Genomic DNA, 19,074 nt, shown 5'->3' with positions numbered 1-19,074 from the left:
CTACATGTATATCATGCCGAGTGCTGTTGTCACTTCCAGTTCTTCTTATCCTGTACTGCGCGTTATTGTCAGTCTCTGCGAGATCGGCCAGAAGTCCGAATTGATACTTGAACCTGGGCGGATGAGTCACCAATTAAGTTCACACTTCTTATATAGATGGTATGAGCCTTTATAATCTTTGGTCTATTACAGTTATATACCTGGAGGACAACGCGATAGATGGCTTCCATACTAGTATTTTCCTGTTCGTTCTGGACCAAACAATTGCTACAACGTAGAACAAAGATCAGCGAGCGAATTGGGAAACAACCAAACCAAACCATTACAATCAAATAACCAAGAAATGAATGGCGAAATCGAATAAAAAATCCTTTCTCAAGATAATTGAATCAGACAAAGCAAAGCATATCGCATTCCTACAAGAGGCTCGTTCAAGCTCCATCTCCGAATCCACCCGGCGACACCTGTGATTGCCGATTATTTACAGGAACATAATGTGTCTTTCACAAGACTAGATGCCAGCGCAGACCAGCGGATGCCAAACCTGGTCAGCGACTTTGCAGGGGCTGGTTCTGGCCCACGTGTTGCCATGAACGGACATATGGGCGTATTCCCTGTGGACGATGCGGACGCCTGGAAACATGGCGGCCCTTGGTCTGGGTACAATGATTGGCGAGTCCATCCCATGGTCGAGGCACAGTTGACATGAAAGCCGGAACGGCCGCTTCGGTCATAGCATATACGTATATCTGCTCATTGAGAGCTGAGCTCAGGGGTAGCATCCTCATTGAAGAATTTCTAGCTGTGATGAAAACGCACACCCTCACGGTATGGGAATATCTTGGGGGAGCGTCAAGTTGATGGCCATCTAGAGCAGGACACGGAAAAAGAGCCTGGAAATTGTTCGTCGATGGCAAAAATACGAGCAAAAAAGCAATATGTATGTATCCCTAAACGGCTTTGCTTGTTTCTTCTTGGATGAAACCCACTAAATACAAGCAATATCAAAAAGAAATCACACGAACAGCCATTTTACCTGTCGCCTGTGTGGAATTCCCAGTAAAAGATTCCGGGAAGAGATCAAATACCGGCGTCAGGGACCACCGAATGCAGGGAACTTGCTTCGGGATTGCCACTTGGCATAATCGCTCCCCCCTAAGCGACCTCAGGATGCATAGTCCAACACGAATGACGTTTGACTCACTAGCACGGTAAATTGTATATCCGCTCGCCTCATAATTTCGACTCTTAAGTCCGGATACTCTCTCAGCAAATAACAATTGCCGCCTTTCCATAGAGATCAGAGCGTCGGCACCGTATATATATATCCCTGGATATAACGCGGAAGGGTAGTAGGCGTCCAGAGACTACGGCCAGCGCATATTTATCAACCATTTTTTGTTGATCAGCATCTGACTACGGATTCAAGAGATTATATCTATGCTGCCATTAGTTCGATCAAGCCGATTAACGTGAGATAAAACTGTTAGTGATATTCAAACTTACCCTGCCCGATCTCTACATCACTAGTCCCTTCCGCATCTTCATAGTCTGCAAGTATGGAATAGACAGTTTCTTTGATTCTCTCATAACCGCCCTGTTCCTCGGGCAAATGATTCCTAACAGTGCTTTGAACCACTTCCACTAACTCGTGGAGTTGGCCTTTACTGCCTAAGCGAAGAGACTCCAAAAGATCCTCCAAAAATTTATGGTAAAAGCCAAGGACTTCCTCGGTAGCTTGCAGTTGATTCTTCGTTGACATAACGTGTTCTTTGCGGCGTTTATCGGCAGTCTCGTCATATATACATTCGCGTTCGTGGGTAGCACACTCTGAGCAGGGCCTGCCGGTGCTGCACTGTAAAGACGAGATATGTCAACGGGCATGTCGGGAAAACAGAAGAAAAGAAGAAATCGGCCGTTATGCTCCCTACGAGAGCAAGATGATATCATCGTGAGGGATCCTTTGGTGTTATTCACATCATGCATACCTTTGTCCGCCTCTTTTTGCATTCTAAACAAGCCATCGATGCGCGCTTAGTCTTTCCTTCCTCAGCATGTGACGGTAGCGACATTTGTATCCTCTGTACGTCGACGTGTCGGGGCGCAATATAGCGATATCCCTTCATTCGATCGGCTTGGTTATTCATGGTCGGTCTGTGTGGAAAATATATATACGAGCGGGAGTGTCGGCTCAATACAATAAGCTAGCGGAACCTCCAGATCGACACATTAGGTGAACGCTTAGGGAGTCGGATCAAAATATGAATAACAGATCGCGTTCAGCCCACCGACTGCAGGCGTTTGGAACTTTGCGTGGTCCATGCAGTAGCAGAAAAGGAACGTTGCTGGAAAAAAAGGGTATCGCAATCTCAACGCCGCTTGTATTATTCATGCAACGGTACGGAAACAAAACTGCATGGCAATGAATACCAGATACCAGCTGGCCTGCCTGGTGTGCAGCTTATAGTGGGTGGGGGATGGAATCACAAAATACTTGTCTTAGGCTGCGTCGCAGCTGGCAGACTGCATCGAGTCTTTCCTAAATAGGTAATTTTAGTTCGGATGCGACATCCGGCAAACCAGATGCGACGAGAGCTCTTAGACAGCACTGGGAATGGTATTTCCTGTCCAAGCGAGTCTTGGCAGAGAGTCGGGGTTGTGAATAGCTCACTGCTTTGACTGCTTGAGCGAGTGAGATCAAAGGAATGGTCCGGCTAAATTAACCGTTACAGTGTGGATTTTGATAGGTCTTTCCAGCAAGGCTATTTTATAGCAAACCCCGCGGGAATGGGATCGACCTTCATACCTGCAATTCGAAGGGAGAGAGATGTCCCTGGATCGAAGCAGCGACGATATGTCGAACGGCGAAGGATGGTTTTGGGACAATATACCAATTTCGATTGTTTCTGGACCTGCTGTCGAAGGAACATATGCTGAAACTCAAGCTAACGTGGTCTGTTTGGCTTTTATGCTAGGTTACCGGAATTCTGGATAGATACTGAAGAAAGAGAAAGAGACAGAAAGAAAGGCAAAAAGTTGTAGAGATCACTATGATATACCGAAGCAGAATTTATTCATCGATGTCGAGATATATACAAGGGTGGACACGTTTATTTATAACCTACGATTCAAGTTTCAGATTGATATTCGGGATTTGCAAAGCCTATCATACTTAGTATGGTACTATCTATGTTGTAGTACATGAGTACTAGATCTCATGTAAACCCCTTTGAGCACAAGCTCAAAGCTGCCTATACCAGCGAAGCGGAGCTCTTTTGGCAGTTCATTTGGTTGGGGGGCTGGCCAATTGCATGCACAATCCCTCTGGTCTTCAAATACCGAACCGTGGCCCTGGAATGGTGGAAGCTCTTTCCGCCACTCACAGTTCAGTGCTCACATTCTCGCCACCATAGGTTTTCGAGGTACCACTCTGTTGGGACCACATACATCTTCGTCGGACCTGTGTCGTCATTTTGCAAACGTTGGCTGGGCTTCTGGACGAAGGCCGGGTTCGTGGGGCGGAAGAACCCGAGCCCACGAAGACAAGATGAAAGAAAGGGAAAGCAAAAAAGTAAAGCAAAGCAGACAACCTTGACCCTCAACTTGCAACCACAGGGCATATGCATATAGCATATATAATCTGTACTCCGTACATACGCACAAGCTTGATGTGACGGAATAGCTTCAAATCATAGCTTCCAAGCCCAAAAGCCGACACGTGATTGGTTGAGCGGGTGCTGACTCAGCAGCCGTGGCGTTGCGCGCCACAAAACGTCCAATGGCTTCTGCCAGCGACGCAATCAACGACGTCCACTCCTGCTTTCCGATGGGAATGCTGGCACCTGCAATCTAAATCTACCCCCTCAGGATTTACTTGCAACTGACACCCCTTGATTTGCCCAACTATGCCATAGCTTCACGTCACTGAAACTCCGGCCGATCGACGATGGGCAGTGCGCTCGGTGACAGCGAACGCTCGTCGCTGTATGACTGACGAGAGAAGAAGGTTCAGCTATGACCCTTTCATCTGTATCCGGGCCTATGGAATTAGGAGAAACCTACCGGAAAGCACGGAAAGCACGGAAAGTCTATCTTGATTAGCTGCTGATATGGGGTTCACGGTGATCATGATTGATCCTCCAGATTTCCTACTGTTACATCTTACAGCACGGGTCACACCGAGCACAAGCATTGAGCCATGCTTAGTCGGAAGTCTGTAGTCTGCATCAGGCTATTCTCACTGTTCAGTGTGACCACAGGAGAAATTGCATTCTTGTTCCCGGGGCCTGGCACGCATGTATACTACGCCAGGCAAAGAATGGTTTCGACGCTTTCATCTTCATGCAAGCACCTTTATCAGAATAGCACAGGCACGTCGCTACTGGGCTCAACCGCTCTGGAGATCCCAGCATATGCAACTGGTTGTCAAACCGTGAGGCTGTCAGCTCTCAGTAGTATATCCGCCTATTGACAATTCTTCTCGCTAGACAACGGTATATTTTAGACGGAACGGCATGGGCTCACCCAGAATTTCTAGTCTTGTCTCGCTTCTCAAGGATTTGTCTTTGGATTCGTGGAAGTTCTAAGTTCTAGACTCAACTGCGCCCCGTTGAGGCCGAATGACCGGATACCTTTCACGACTAATGCAATGTAGAGCTTTCGGGATTTGCCAATAGGATCGCATCCGTACCGAATTTATATCCAGATCGACACCAACTTTGGATTTGCTTGATTTCCTTTCGAACCGGCTAGACACAAAGTAGTACATAGTCACGGCGTTAGTTGGGTGTCTAGGCGCAGAGCGATACCAAACTAGGTACTTTGTAGCGAGTTTTCCCTTCTAAAGGTGCATGTACAGCTGATTTATTTTAGGACCCTTTCCCTCTTTCTGAGTCCAGACAGAAAACTTCCATGCTATATACATCATCATCTATCAACTAAAATTCCAATTTATCCACCAATCCGATGAAGGCCTTGTTGTTTCCTTCACCACTCAGTAATGCCTCGACGTCGACACGTCCGGCCGTAATATATCGTTCACTGATACCAATGTTAATTCGCTTGGACAGGAGCTGCTTCAGCTCCCCTCGTAAGGCTGCCATCTCTGCCTTTGTGATACCGCCCGCTTGCTTCTCCTTTTCCGAACGACCACCACCGCGACCGCGACCTTTCGCTCTACTGCCCTGCTTCTCGAATTCTTCGCTGTCGTAGTCTACGCCTAGTTCCTCTGCTGCATTACGCAGCCAATTGTCTTCCGCCGAGAGTTTCTCCTTGGCTAGACTGGATTCCGTGATCTTCTTCGCCAATGTCACTCGTGGCTTGACACGCGAGATAACCCGACGATCGAGTTCGAGGGATTCGAGGGGGTTGCGTTTCACAGATACACTTGCTTCCGCTTGTGCGTGGACCTTGCCAACAAGTCGAGCTACTCCGACGACTTCATCGGGTGCGCAGATCAAAACACTCTTACCAGATGCTCCTGCGCGAGCGGTACGTCCGGATCTGTGGACATACATATCTGCGGTTCGGGGTACGTGATAATGGACAACCATGTTGATACCCTTAATATCAAGGCCACGAGCTGCCACATCAGTAGCCACCAAGACTGAGCTGGGATCAGACTCGGGAGACGAGAATCGTTCAACAGACCGTAGACGCGCTTTCTGTTCCATACTTGAATGCAGGGCTAATGCTGGAATCCCCAGATTCTGTAAAAATTGCGACAGACGGCGAACTGATGATATAGAGTTTGCGAACACCAGAACACGGTGGCGCGGATGGTACAGTAATAATGTGTATAGATAGAGATCCTTTTTAAAGACTGTTAGAAGAAAAACCCTGAGTATGATGTATTGCGGTGACCCGACTTACCTTTTCCATAGCAGCACATTCCAAAATTCCCTCTTTCAAGCCTTGCGCCATTTGCGAAATTGGGTTAACATCAATGAATTTCGGCCGCTCTTCACGAAATTGAAGTTTTTGTAGTAGATACTCCATAGATTCCTTTTTGTTCATGAGATCACTACTGACAAACTTGCTTTTCCCGCTCAGCTTTTGTTGCAACCCCTTGTGGAAAGTCGCTGAAAAGACAAGTGTTTGTCTCGTGGATGTAGATTCTTCCTTCTTCTCCTCTTCTGAATCTGAAGAATTTTGCTCTGCCTCGTCGTTGTCTTCTTTTCGGTCAATGGCATCTAGAATCTCTTCCAGTTCCTTGAAATGCCCGTCACTGAGCAGTCTGTCGGCCTCATCAAGAACCAAGTATTTGACCTTGGACATTCTTTGAATAAGGCCCGTTCCTGAACTGAGAATCTCCCAAGCTCTTCCCGGCGTGCCAATCACAATATCAGCGTCAGTCAACAACCGTTGTTGCTTCTGAATTGCCAAGCCACCAGTAAGGAGTGCAATTCTTGCATTTGCCGCCGGGGTATGTGTGTTGAGCTCTCCGATGTGCTTGGCTAGTTGATGTGCGAGCTCCCTCGTCGGGGAAAGTATCAGTGCTATTGGTCCAGACGAGGTCTCTTTCTTCTTGCTATCTTTCACACCGTCATGCTGGCCTCTAGTGTTCAAGTAGTATTCAAGGATAGGTATGCCAAACGCTAGGGTCTTTCCAGAACCCGTCGAAGCCTTACCGACCACATCATGGCCAGCGAGGATTTCCGGTATAACCGCTTTTTGAATCGCACTGGGTGTCGAGAATTTGAGCTTAGAAATGCTTGTCTGTAGCGCCGGAGACAATCCTAATGAATCCCATGCAGAAACATCTACACCATCCGCTTCTTCCTCTTCGAGGGCCGTAAAAGGCAAAGACTGTATTTTGCCGCCCGATTTGTCTCCCTTCTCACTCGGCCTTTGTTGTTGTTGTTGCTGTTTCTTAGCACTTGGGTTTGCTCCATCCGTGACATCTTTCTTTGTTTTTTCTGCCTTCGGCTTCTGCTTCTGCTTTGGTTTTTTCGTTTTCACTTCTTCCTCGCCATCACTGAAGCCGGACCATTCGTCGGTATGCTCAACCGGTGTCTCCTCGCTATGTTCGGTTTTCTTGAGTATCGACTTGGTCGGCTTGTTGTCTGCTGCCGCAACCTAGATAGCACAACAGCCTAGTCAGCGCAACTCTCTCGGTCTGAAATTTAGAATACTTACCTTGAATTTCACCTGGCCATTGGCTTTCGGTCGCACGATGTCCACGCCGTCTATTTCTTCGAGTCCAAAAAACCCACCGACATCACCCAGTCGATCTGGGAGCTGAACTTCCTTCCATTCAAGTTGATCAATGCCAACGAATTCCTCCGAAGCCTCGGTTGAATCTTCCTGCACTTTTGTCCTTTTTGACGCCTTTCTAGGCAAAGCACGCCCTTCTCTTTCGCGTTTTGTTCCCATTGCGAGGTGGTTTGGGGGTGTTGGTTGGTAGATGACTCTCTTCCGGGCAGAAAAAAAAAATGTCGCAGCTCCAATCTCCGCGCCGCCTTCCCAATCTTATCAGCAAATTCTTTGCTTCCCCGCCAATAACTTGTCGCAGCGAGAAAATCGAGAACTTTTAATGGGCTTCGACCAATCGCGACGCTATTATTAATCTGGAAAATGGGAAAGGCATCGAAAGATAAACGCGACGCCTATTATCGGCTAGCCAAAGAACAGAACTGGCGAGCACGTTCGGCTTTTAAGTTAATCCAGATCGACGAGCAATTCGACCTCTTTGCTCATGCAGACCCGGATAGCGTCACGCGCGTGCTTGATCTTTGTGCTGCTCCTGGGAGTTGGAGCCAGGTTCTAAGTCGCGTGCTGATCAAAGGAGAAAGCTTTGGACGCAGGGCATGGCTAGAAAAACGTCGTCGCGACAAGCAGGCTCTGGAACGACTCGAACGGAAGGAAGAGGAACAGCAAGGCAATATTGAAGGGAAACCATCTCAAGACGACGATGAAGCAGAGGAAGACGAATCTGCAGTACTAAAACCACGAAAAAATGTTAAAATCGTTGCAATCGACCTTCAGCCCATGGCGCCATTGGAAGGTATCACTATGATGAAGGCAGACATAACCCATCCATCTACAATCCCTCTGCTCCTGCGTGCTTTAGACCCGGAAGATTACGACGAGAATTTTCAGAAGCAGGAGGACGATACAGAAGCTCCCTCCAGACTCCCATCACGGCACCCGCATCCAGTGGATTTGGTGATCTCAGATGGAGCGCCGGATGTCACGGGTCTTCACGATCTAGACATCTATATCCAATCCCAATTACTATACGCAGCTTTAAATCTAGCCATCGGGGTTCTCCGTCCAGGTGGTAAATTCGTGGCCAAAATATTCCGCGGCCGCGATGTTGACCTCCTCTATGCGCAATTGCGGACTGTGTTTGAGAAAGTTTCTGTTGCTAAGCCGCGCAGTAGCCGAGCAAGCAGTCTAGAGGCATTTGTTGTTTGTGAAGGTTTCATGCCACCCAAGGACTTTGACTCTGCTCATGCGCTTCACAATCCCATGTTTGGAGGCGCAGCTACCCCTCAGCCCAATGATGATGGTACTGTTGGCTCTGATATTCTAGAAGAGGATGGGAACGACGACGGGAAGAATCAGCAAATCCCACTTATACGCCCTGTTTCAACGATTACTAGCAATGACACGCTACTTAATACAAACGACTTGACCCGTACTCTGGCCCTCGATCAACTTACTCTGTCTGAACAACTTTCGCATCGTCGTCCACCGCACGAATCTCGCTGGATCCCGCCCTTTATTGCTTGCGGGGACCTTTCTGCATGGGACTCTGATGCATCGTATTCTTTACCTGAAGGTTATGTCAGTCTTGATCCTGTTCAGCCTCCAACTGCTCCCCCATATAGGCGAGCTTTAGAGATGAGGAAGGAACAAGGTGGAGCATACGGAAAAACGAAGTTGGGAGCTACTGGCCGCGCATAAAAACGTCCAGTAGCGGTGCTTTTGAGATTTTTTGGGTTTAAAGCGCTATTCTTCTGGTGAAGGACCCATCGAGCCCTCAAATGATTACTAGGTTGCATTCAAGACCTACCTTATAACGAGATTAAAGACCAACCTCGCGTCAATAGATACGTATAATGAATGTGATGAGTATGGGGTATATACTGAATTTCTTGTCAATCTAGATACAGTCTAATGCAACTCGTGGCAACGACACATAGGTCAGAGAAATGCAATCGCTATGGGAAACAAAAATTTTCATGTATGGTGGTACGAAACAAAGTCATATTTCGTAAATGAGCCATGCTGCAGAAGGTGTAACAGCCGACTAATACACTTCCAGAACATATCTTTCTTCGTCTTTCAACTTCTCAATCTCCTTGCGAGGCTCCACCTTCTTACCCTGTGCCTTGGCTTCGAGAGCAATCGCTTCCTCCAGCACTGCTGTGACATCGGGAACTGGCCAGGTAGGACCGCAGAGATAGAAAGCTCCTCCTTCACGAACGTAGGCCTGAGCAATTTCCGAGAGAGTTTGACGCATGCGATCCTGGATGTAGATCTTCTGCGGCTGATCACGAGAAAATGCTCGTCCCAACAACGTGATAACACCTGCAGCTTGGTACGCCTCCCATTCTTCACCATAGCAGTATTCTTCGCGCTGGTGACGGGATCCCATGTACAGCAGAACGGAGCCAATTTCCTTGCCCTGTGCCTTCTCGAGCGCACGGTGTTGCACAAAAGCACGGAAAGGTGCCAGTCCAGTACCCAGACCAGCCATGATAATTGGTTGGGTTGAGAGAGGTGGTAATTTCATGACGCTTGGTTTGACGCTGACGGTGACAGGAGTTCCAGGCTTGAGTCCGCTGAGGTACCGAGTAGCCTGTCCGAAACGATCACGGCCTCGTGGATCGACCCAGTTCACAACAACAATCATCAGAGCAACAGATGTAGGTGTTACCTTTTGGCAAGACGCAATCGAGTACTCGCGACGTTTCATGGGGCTGACTATACGCACGATATCGTGGAAGCTGGGGTGAGCAGAGCGGAATTCAAGCAAAATATCAGCATACGTCACAGTATCAACTTCTGCACGTCTCTTAAATTCAACCGCTCCCTCCGGTCCACCCAGGGTAAGGAGTTCTTTCTTTTCTTTATCCTCGGTGGCAAACTCAGCCAGTGCTTCATAGAATCGTTTGGGCGGGCGACCGAAGAGATCGACGTTCTGTATCAACGCTTGATAAACCGTGCGGTTTTCCAGGATATTCTGGTCTTCCCTGTTGGGAACTTCCACAACTTCATCGGGATTCAAGCCATAGAATTTGATAAATTCCATGACATCTTTTGGATCATTCTCTGCATGTACGCCAAGAGCTTCGCCAATATCATACTTGAGGCCCGAGTCGCCGAGGTCAAACTCAATATGGAAAATGTTTCGGTCGTAAGTGACTGGAGTCAATCGCCGATTTTCTTGAACGCGAACAGTGAATGTCTTGGCGCTAACGTCTGGACGCAATACATTCTGAGCGCCGTATGACTCTTTGAATGCGAGCCCTTTAGCAGCGGTCTTCCAATCCTTGAGGAATGAAGCTGGTTCCGTCTCCTGTTTGTCAAAGGGTACAAAACCAGAGGGAACGATATCCTTTGGCAGCTCTTGTGCGTCAGAAGGAACCTCTGACGTGAACCATGCTTCGGGAATCTCGATTTTTCGCACAATAGCCTCTGTTTGAGCTAGGCCTTCCACATCCTGGGCCTTGACGATATCGAATGAGGCCTGAACGGCACGCAAGACAGCTGCTTGTATGATAGCAGACGCGGTAGCGGTTTCGCTGGTACCGGAGGTATCTAGAAGCGAAAGCACAATGCCTCGTCTGGCAATTCGCTGTTGGAAACCAACAGGCAATTTCTTCTCCAAATCCTCGTCCTTGAGTCCCGGTGCTCGCACGAGAAGATTGCCCTTGTCCTTTATAGATGCAAGGATATCAAGATCACCCAATATCCTAATATCCCCAACAAAAGCAATGTCTGCCGTAGTTACTGGATATGGCGCATCCACAATCTTTGTGCTCCTGCGAATATCGGTACGGACCACACCGCCCTGCACTAAATTATCATAAGTTGTGCTGGTGGTCACGTTGGCGGCGGGATCTTTCGAGAGGGCCGATGCCAAGGCCGTAACAGCATCAAAGGACTGGCCATCATCCAAATCCCAGAAAATGAACTCTTGCGTGCCGGACTGTTCAAAGAGCTGAAGAGGACTGGTCTGTTGCATATTCTGCAGAATAGGCTTGTCGGACACGCGTTGGAATGCGGCAGCTGCATTGATAATGTTCCACTGATATGAGCAATCGTATTTGATATCAACGCAAACAGGGCTCTCACTACGGTCGGTAGCAAAAGTCAAAGCTGCGAGAACGTCATCGTATAGTGCTGAATGAACGCCTTCTTCCTGTACAGACTGTTGATCGCGAACTTGACCGAGGACACCCACGGTCTCGGCGGTCTTGGGCAAGATACGAAGGAATTCCTCCTCCACAAAAGGCCTGTAAACACGCACATTCACTACTCCAATCCGTGATCCTCGCTTGCTCAAAGAGCGAGCAATTTGGGAGGTCAGAGATGACTCCACGGTGCCGAATACGACCAAGACGGATGTCGGCTCGCTATGACCGTGGTATTCAAATAATCCATAATCAGTTCCCAGCTCGCCATTCAAGCCCTGCAAAACGTTCAAGACTTTACCCTGGTCATCTAAATGCTTTGTCCGGATATCGTTCACATGTTGTTGTTGAACAGCCTGGTACACACGATGCAGGCCAGACTGGTCCATGACATCGATAACCCGAGTGTTGTCGCGGCCTACGCGAACTCCATCATAGAGGTGAATGGTGGGCAAGAAGGTAGCAACAAGGGTAGAGAAGAGTGCCATATGCTGCGCTTCATGCACGGAGGAGCTGGAAATAAGACCGAGGCCCAGATCTTCAGCCAGATTCAAAGCTGTCGCATAATCCGAAACTAGTTGCCCGCCAGCATAGTCGACGGCAGCAACATGAGCGACTACGGGGTTAGCAACGGCATAGAGCAGAGAAAGCTGCTCCAGGGACGATCGCAGATAAGTCAAAGTTGCGGACGAGGCCAAAATGCCTTGAGGGACGTGGCGCTTCTTCAAATCAAAATCGCGGGAGAAGAGATAGCCCAAGGCAATGGACCCAGCACCATGACGGGTCTGAAGCGACTGCACAGCAGTGACCTCGCCGTTCGCATTCCGTTCACTCCGAGACGCCCAGTATTTCACAGCCGAGTCAAGGTTGAACGATTCCGGGGAGTATGAGAAAATTTTGTCGGAAAGGATGTAAGTGACCTGCTGGATAAGATCCTGAGCAGTGAGATAGGTAGGGCCGGAAATGGCCTGCAGCTCCAGAACACTACCCATCCTGAAGTTTCAAGAATGAGCAAATCGTGAAGACTGGATATTAGCAGTAGTTACAGAAGAAAATTCGAATTGAAGACTCAGAGAGACTCTACAACAAAAAAATCCCCATACTGCCAGGGACGCCTTCCGAATTCGGCTAGCTGAAATCACGCAATTTCTTATCGATAAGCTTAGTGCGAATACGGTTTAGCGGCATGTCGCAAAATCGGCGCCAAGCCCGACTTGCCGTTTTGGCCGTTCCTGCCTGAGGCCACAACACTGCGGGCCCTCATTGGCTAGCTTCGATTCTGCCGGGCGCGCTTGATTGACGTAGGCTTAGTTGAGGGAGCTCACCATATTTGTCTTTGCTGCATCTACCCAAGCACTCGAGGGATATCTTGTCGCCAAAGTCGAATTTTAGATAATGGCTAACAATGCAGTTGGGGTCGCCCTCTTGGGTTCCACAGGGTTGGTGGTAAGCTTCGTCACACGGCATCTAGCATATGGTTAAGATCGATGCAGTCTTGATGATCCGATCTGATTTTTGCTGTGCTCAGGGATCCAACATACTGACCAATCTCCTTGCTCATCCGTCAGTAGCTCGTGTCGATACCGTATCTCGCAGGACACCTGCGGCTGCCGCATCATCGCCGAATGCCAAATTGACCACATTCGTCGAATCTGATACCTCTCGTTGGGCGGGTCAAATCTCTCAGCTCAGTCCTCCTCCGTCTATTTTCCTTTCGGCATTGGGGACAACCCGTAGCCAAGCTGGTGGGCTAGAAAACCAGTACAAGCTCGACTTGGGTCTTAATATCGAGTGCGCCAAAGCAGCTCGTGAGGCTGGTGCGAAAGTTTATGTACTTCTTTCGAGCTCTGGAGCGAATTCGTCATCCATGGTGCCATATGTGAAACTCAAGGGTCAGTGTGAGGAAGCAGCAAAGGAACTGGGCTTTGAACACACTGTCATCGTACGGCCAGGCCTGATTGTAGGTCAGCGCGAGGAAAGCCGCCCAGCAGAAGCGGCTTTACGATTTCTCGCTTCTTCATTCGGCAAGCTACACTCATCACTGAAAGATAGCTGGGCACAAGATGCAGATGTCATCGCTAAGGCTGGCATAAGCGCCGGGCTAAAAGCTCTCGCCGGTGACGTTCCTGCTGGAAGTGAGAAAGTCTGGATTCTTGAACAATCGGATGTTCTCCGTTTGGGACGCGAAGAGTGAAATTGCGATTTTTGGAGTTCGGGAAAAGTGGAGAATGTCTATTACAACACATCTAATTACAGACTGAAATCTTAATTGATACTCTGGTATTGCAGACACGAAAATTAGATACTAAACATCTCAGTATAGTTTAGTATCCCGAGGTCCTTTGTATATATTTATTCCCCCATAACATCTGCCTCCACATTCATACAAATACCAAAGACAAAGGTAATACTGACGCTGAGCTTTATTAAACAGGCAATTTTCAATATTTCGTTTGGTTTACCGGCTTGCTTTTGCGAGTCCACCCTCTTGCACTTTGCGGTTTTTCAACTCCACTCTCTGGAGGATCCTTGGAAGAGTCGCGGGTCGAGTTCACCTCCCTATTCCCAGGACTAACGTCAAGCGGATTGCTCGTCTTGTTACGCTCAGCAGACTCTCTGCCCGCAGCTTCGACTTCAGACTCCGGCTTCGTGTTAGACGGGTCAAAGGACGCGCCGTGACTTGCTACTTCGTCGTCGGTGCCAGTTTGCGTACCCTCGGCCCTCGATGGGTTCAGTGTGTCTCGTTTGCCCAAACGATCGTTTGCGTCGATTCCATGGCTTTCTGTCCAGAGTTTCGAGGTTGTTTGAAGGTTTCGACAACGGCATTGTTGGAGCTGGAGCTGGAGCTGGAGCTGGAGAGAGTGCGTTCGTGTCGAAGATATGGTTGATATAGCATTCTGATTTGGTAATGCTCGTCTAAGTAAACCAGCGCTATTGAGCGCGGTTTGACGGAGAGAAGCGCTCATGTCGGTGCCAATTGTATTTAATTCTGTAATTGTTTTTCGGTTCAAGAGAGGGTACCTCTAGAAAAGAGAGAGGAGATTCCTTTTTTTACATGCTACGATATTCTTTCAACCAAGACGACTTCCTTTTACAATCATCCTGACGTCATGGTAGATGGAAGCAAACTTAACAAACATTCAAGGCTTGGCGTGCGCTAGTAAGAATTTGGAGAGCTTTTATGTTTAAATCAAAATTGTTGATTGAATAAGAGATAGACGGTAGAGGGATAATAACCAAATTGCACTGTAGTAGCAGGGTGCGGGATACAGAGGAGATGCGTCTGGTGGTTACTTAACTTCTCTTCCTAGTCGGAAGTCTGATCTGATCCAGCGAGCACACGAAACACCGCAAGTCTGACCAGGTTGGTTGGAGCGAACTTTACTACACTTACTAAAACAAGTCGATGACTACTCGTTCTGTACTACCACGAAAAAAAGTCTCTGAGCTGGAAGTTCTGGACATCGGAGGGAGACGCCTCTGGGGTGTCACTTGCCACGTCATTCCAATGAAAACACTTGAGATATTGGCGTTTTCAGGTTGAGGCTCATATCACATGTGAGTCTGCTGCAAGACCTGGCAAGTCGGCTCGGTTTGATGGTAGATACGCCGACAGACTAGGGCCCATGCGTAGTCAAGAAGATGTGAGGGTGATCCGAGCTCAGAACAGCTGTATGTATGTTGCCGGTGAATGATATCAACCAAATACCTACACGGATTGTCAGAAATGATCTACTCCCAGACTCCGACCCTCATTTATGCAGTGAACATACATCATGTGCCTGACAATAGCTGCAAGGTTGAGCATCTAGTCTTTTTTCGTGTACGAACACGTATGTACGTTGGGATGTCCGCTCACCCCTTCCAATGCTAGCTAAGAGGAGTCTGCATGGCTGAGATGGGGTACTGCAGGTTGTATCACAGAAAGATTCGCGTTCGTGATCCTAAATCTCAAAGCCGATGACACGTAATAAGAAGTAAACAATCATCAGGCTTCAGCCTCGTCATGAGAAGCAGAAGCCGATGAACCATTGATACCTATTGGTGGTCTTTGACTGATAAGAAGCGGTGAAGTAGTCGACTGGAAAATATTCGATCGTTGATTCAGTGCATATCAAAACATCTTCAGTGTGAACAGGGAACTCTATGTCCCTAGCTTAGCGTGTAAATGGCCAAAGCTAGATGATTGGGTGCATGCCGTGGGGCGAAAGGCATGCAGCCAGCATGAGCTGGAAACCAATCCCTGACAATATGTCGATGGCAATGCTAATGGACTAGCACCTTATTGAGATGCAAGTTATGCTGTGCCACTTTATTTGTCCCTAATAATGGCCTAGTATGCGGAATTGCGGGAAGTCCCGTCATGCCTCAATCACGAGAATAAATCTCATCCAAGAGTTTGGAATGGATGCATATGGATTTGGATGCAAATATAAAGTTCGTGACACCGATATTTTCCAGTTTGGTTTGCTCTGTCGGAAGCGTTTTTAACTATTTCGAGGACCGTGCATAGCAAAAAGGCTCACAATGCCAACACCGACTTCTGACCAATGCATCAATCTAAGACAGCATTAAAAGCGCGAGGATTCGACAGCCTTCGGATGGCCAGAGGCCCGTGGCCCGACTTGTTGTGGCAAATTCGCGATGTGGCACTAAGAGTGGAGTGCGCTGCTTGCATTATCAAGTTTTGTCTCTTTTGTAGAAGTGACGACCTCGCATTGCATGGATAAACAAGCAGATGGCCAATGAAAAAAGCCTCATCAATATGGATGTTTGAGCGAACTCCGTACTATGGGAATAGCGAAATGATACCCATAGGATTCATGAGGCAACCGTCAATCCCCAGCAAGCGGGGGACCGGAAATTCCACACCGAATGCAGCATGATGTGGCAAGCTAATCCTCATCTAACTGAGAAATAGCATTGAATGACTCAATCTCTGTCGTATTCAATGACGGGAAAACGCATCTGAGAGATTAGCAATCATGCGTCCTGGACCAGACGCAACATGCCACGTCAGAGAACATGGAAGCTGTAATGCAGTTGCATGAATTAACCCCGTAGCATCATGAATTGAAAGTAGGATGGGTATACCCGAGTGATCCGGTCTCCTATCTAGGTAAACGAAAGGCAAGACCGTGCACCTGAACAAAAGTCAATGCGGGACAATTCAAGTGCATCTGTCGCTGATCAGCTGAAAGAATTCGCCTGCCACGTCTGGGCTGGGTCATTTCAGGGGTTCATCATTGGTCGTTGGGCAAAGGTGGCACGAAGCAAGTAGCGAGCTTAGGTCGAGAATACAACGCTCCTAACCGGGATCAAAGAGACTAAAGCAACATCGTAGGTGTCACATTAGATGAAATGGCAAATGAAGATGCTAACAATGACCGCATAGTGCGGGCACGTAGCCTGTCGTCTTTGCTGATTGGAGGTAAATAGAAAATGCAATTGCGATCACTTGGTTCAGTACGCGGATCGCATGCATGGACCCAAAGGCCGATGTTGATATTCAGGATTGAGCAACACTGGTACGCGTTGCAGCAGTAGTCAGAATCTATTGGAAATGAGCTTCTAAATGTCAACGGGAGCTAAACACTAGCTTTGCAATCTGCAGCCATTCTGCAGTACACTTACCTTTCTGGGAAGGAGGCCATGCATATGAACCCTCTAGCGAAAAGCGGTGGGGCCTTTGGTCTATCTGCATGTTTGCGTAACTTCCAAGGTCTTGTTCATAGCGATGTCCGGAGTGAATTTGGTGGCATCGTTAGCAAGCAATCGCCAATTGGGTAGAACCCAACAGGAAATATGATTCACACAAGCAAAAAGAAAAAATTAGCCCTCCGAAGGACCTAGCGTGTGCATCATCATGTCACAATAGACAAGGATCAGTCGATGACAAGTCTTGATGTAAACGATGTAAGTTAGCCACGTCCATTGGGTTGATGGCACTAAGGTCGCATTTCCTCCGAAGACTAAAAGATTTGCCTCAAATTGAAGGCCATTCGGAAACAGAAGGAGAGAAAGAGTGGACAAGATAGCATCAATTTTTGATGGACATGCATGGACTAGGCGGCCGGTGAGACGACGGTAGCAACCTAGATGCCTTACAGGTGTCAAAGTCTTGTGACGCGTCCACTATCAATGCAGTAGACCAAGACATGGGCGCATCCATTGCACAACGATGTGATGGTCGTCGAACGGAAGGTAGCGAACACACGGTGAACACGCGTCGGTCAGAAAGTAGAACAATCTCCGAGCCTGGTGCAATAGGTCCCTCTGCTGAAACATAAATATGGTCCATCGCTCCTTAGGATTCGATTTGATAAGTTCATATTTCCTCATAAACAGTCTCAGAAAAGGAGTTGTTCAGCCTCAGAGCACAAATCAAATATCAGAATCTTCATTCACAATCCGCAACTCGAGACGTCAGGCATATAGCCCTTGTCAAAGTGATTCAGCAAATCCCTCCTGTTCGACACGCCGAAAGAGCAGGCCATTGACGAATCAAATCTCCGGAAGCCTGTATACATTGTTCCTCAACTGCTCAGTAAGTGATCATAATGCAAAGATGAAACCGGTGCAGGCACTGATGGTGCGACCAAGAAATGTGCTTTTACAACCAAAAAAAGTTCTCCTGCGGTGACTGGAACTGGACGAACTTCGCCCACCAGTGCAACTATGAGTACCGCACTGGCGAGACATGTGGCATGAGACTGGTAAACTTCACAGAGTATGAAGCCAAGCAGTGCCGGCTCTGTGAGAAAATCGAAACCAAGTTTCGTCGTCGCAGCCAAGAATTGGAACGATTGGACCGTTGGAAGCGAGAGGGAGGCAGCCTAGTGGCAACAATGAGCCGCTCGCAGCAATTGGTCAGTGATCTTGAGAACGAGATCTGCCAGCTTCAAAACGAACGGGAATGTAAGAGGAAAGCTCTATCTTGAAGAACAGAATGGGCGGGCAGGCGGCGCCCTTCTGTCCAGGAGTAGAATCCTTCGGAAACTCCTGCAAACACCGTTGATGATTGGATGCTTTTCTTAAACAATGGCCGAATGTGTGTTTCGCATTTCCTTTGTTTGTCCGGTTTTGTTGCTGTGTCGGGCTTTCTGGGATGAAACATTTGCTCCGATGTCACATATGTCACCAGAGCTGCCGAGGTCAAACGGCCGGTGCCAGAGGAAGCCTGGATGCTGGTGGACCTTGTTTTGTTTTTGCAGGGGTTTTTTTGTAACATAATATCCGCGGAGTCAACATCTCCCTATTTAAAACTTTTTCTTTGTGACATGTCTGGGTGCCTCCGGTGCTTTCTCGCTCTAGGACTCGTTGCACGTAAGCGCCCTCTAATGCTAGAGCGGGGCGATCAGTGTATCAGACAAGCCGGACGTTTAGGAAAGCTGGCGGTTAAATGGACGAGGCTGGCAGGGCTAAAACACAAAGCAGAGACTGTGATGATTAAAAATAAATCCAATCTCGCCAGGCAGAGGAGGATGCGAGTGCAACATCATCGCGGGGAAGCCGGTGGTGGGAGTTGGTGGGTCGCCGCTTTTGGCGAGAAATGCCAGCAACATCAGGCCAGCACTGTGGCCACGTGAGGACTGCAATCTCTTTGCTTTGTGTATCACGTGGTGGGAACAACTCCTGCAACGCCAACCCCCCGGTATTCCAGCATGATCAGCTTCGTTCTAAAGTCAAGCATTCGAGGGACACTGAC

The 19,074-nt window shown here is 48.2% G+C and overlaps 6 protein-coding genes across 6 annotated transcripts; 2 read left to right on the top strand and 4 right to left on the bottom strand.

Annotated features, from left to right (window-relative positions):
• Positions 1–1,424: 1,424 nt before the first annotated feature.
• UA08_08982 (hypothetical protein) lies at positions 1,425–2,147 on the bottom strand (the record flags this gene model as incomplete). The annotated part of the gene is made up of 3 exons (XM_020264038.1): positions 1,425–1,438; positions 1,507–1,855; positions 1,989–2,147. 3 exons carry the CDS (start codon positions 2,145–2,147, stop codon positions 1,425–1,427), a joined length of 522 nt encoding a protein of 173 aa, XP_020115775.1.
• Positions 2,148–4,937: 2,790 nt separating this feature from the next.
• UA08_08981 (ATP-dependent RNA helicase mak5) lies at positions 4,938–7,374 on the bottom strand (the record flags this gene model as incomplete). Its single annotated transcript, XM_020264037.1, has 3 exons — positions 4,938–5,708; positions 5,872–7,077; positions 7,138–7,374. 3 exons carry the CDS (start codon positions 7,372–7,374, stop codon positions 4,938–4,940), a joined length of 2,214 nt encoding a protein of 737 aa, XP_020115774.1.
• Positions 7,375–7,575: 201 nt separating this feature from the next.
• Positions 7,576–8,910, top strand: UA08_08980 (hypothetical protein; the record flags this gene model as incomplete). The annotated part of the gene is made up of 1 exon (XM_020264036.1): positions 7,576–8,910. One exon carries the CDS (start codon positions 7,576–7,578, stop codon positions 8,908–8,910), a length of 1,335 nt encoding a protein of 444 aa, XP_020115777.1.
• Positions 8,911–9,256: 346 nt separating this feature from the next.
• UA08_08979 (hypothetical protein) lies at positions 9,257–12,358 on the bottom strand (the record flags this gene model as incomplete). Its single annotated transcript, XM_020264035.1, has 1 exon — positions 9,257–12,358. The coding sequence occupies one exon, from the start codon at positions 12,356–12,358 to the stop codon at positions 9,257–9,259; it is 3,102 nt and encodes a 1,033-aa protein (XP_020115776.1).
• A 413-nt stretch (positions 12,359–12,771) lies between these two features.
• Positions 12,772–13,560, top strand: UA08_08978 (Protein fmp52-1, mitochondrial; the record flags this gene model as incomplete). Its single annotated transcript, XM_020264034.1, has 2 exons — positions 12,772–12,812; positions 12,963–13,560. The coding sequence occupies 2 exons, from the start codon at positions 12,772–12,774 to the stop codon at positions 13,558–13,560; spliced, it is 639 nt and encodes a 212-aa protein (XP_020115860.1).
• A 247-nt stretch (positions 13,561–13,807) lies between these two features.
• Positions 13,808–14,332, bottom strand: UA08_08977 (hypothetical protein; the record flags this gene model as incomplete). The annotated part of the gene is made up of 1 exon (XM_020264033.1): positions 13,808–14,332. One exon carries the CDS (start codon positions 14,330–14,332, stop codon positions 13,808–13,810), a length of 525 nt encoding a protein of 174 aa, XP_020115861.1.
• Positions 14,333–19,074: the final 4,742 nt, after the last annotated feature.

The sequence above is a fragment of the Talaromyces atroroseus genome (assembly GCF_001907595.1).
Source record: "Talaromyces atroroseus strain IBT 11181 chromosome Unknown scaffold_17, whole genome shotgun sequence".
In the NCBI taxonomy this organism is placed as follows: Eukaryota; Fungi; Ascomycota; class Eurotiomycetes; order Eurotiales; family Trichocomaceae; genus Talaromyces; species Talaromyces atroroseus.
This window is presented reverse-complemented; position numbering and strand designations above follow the sequence as displayed.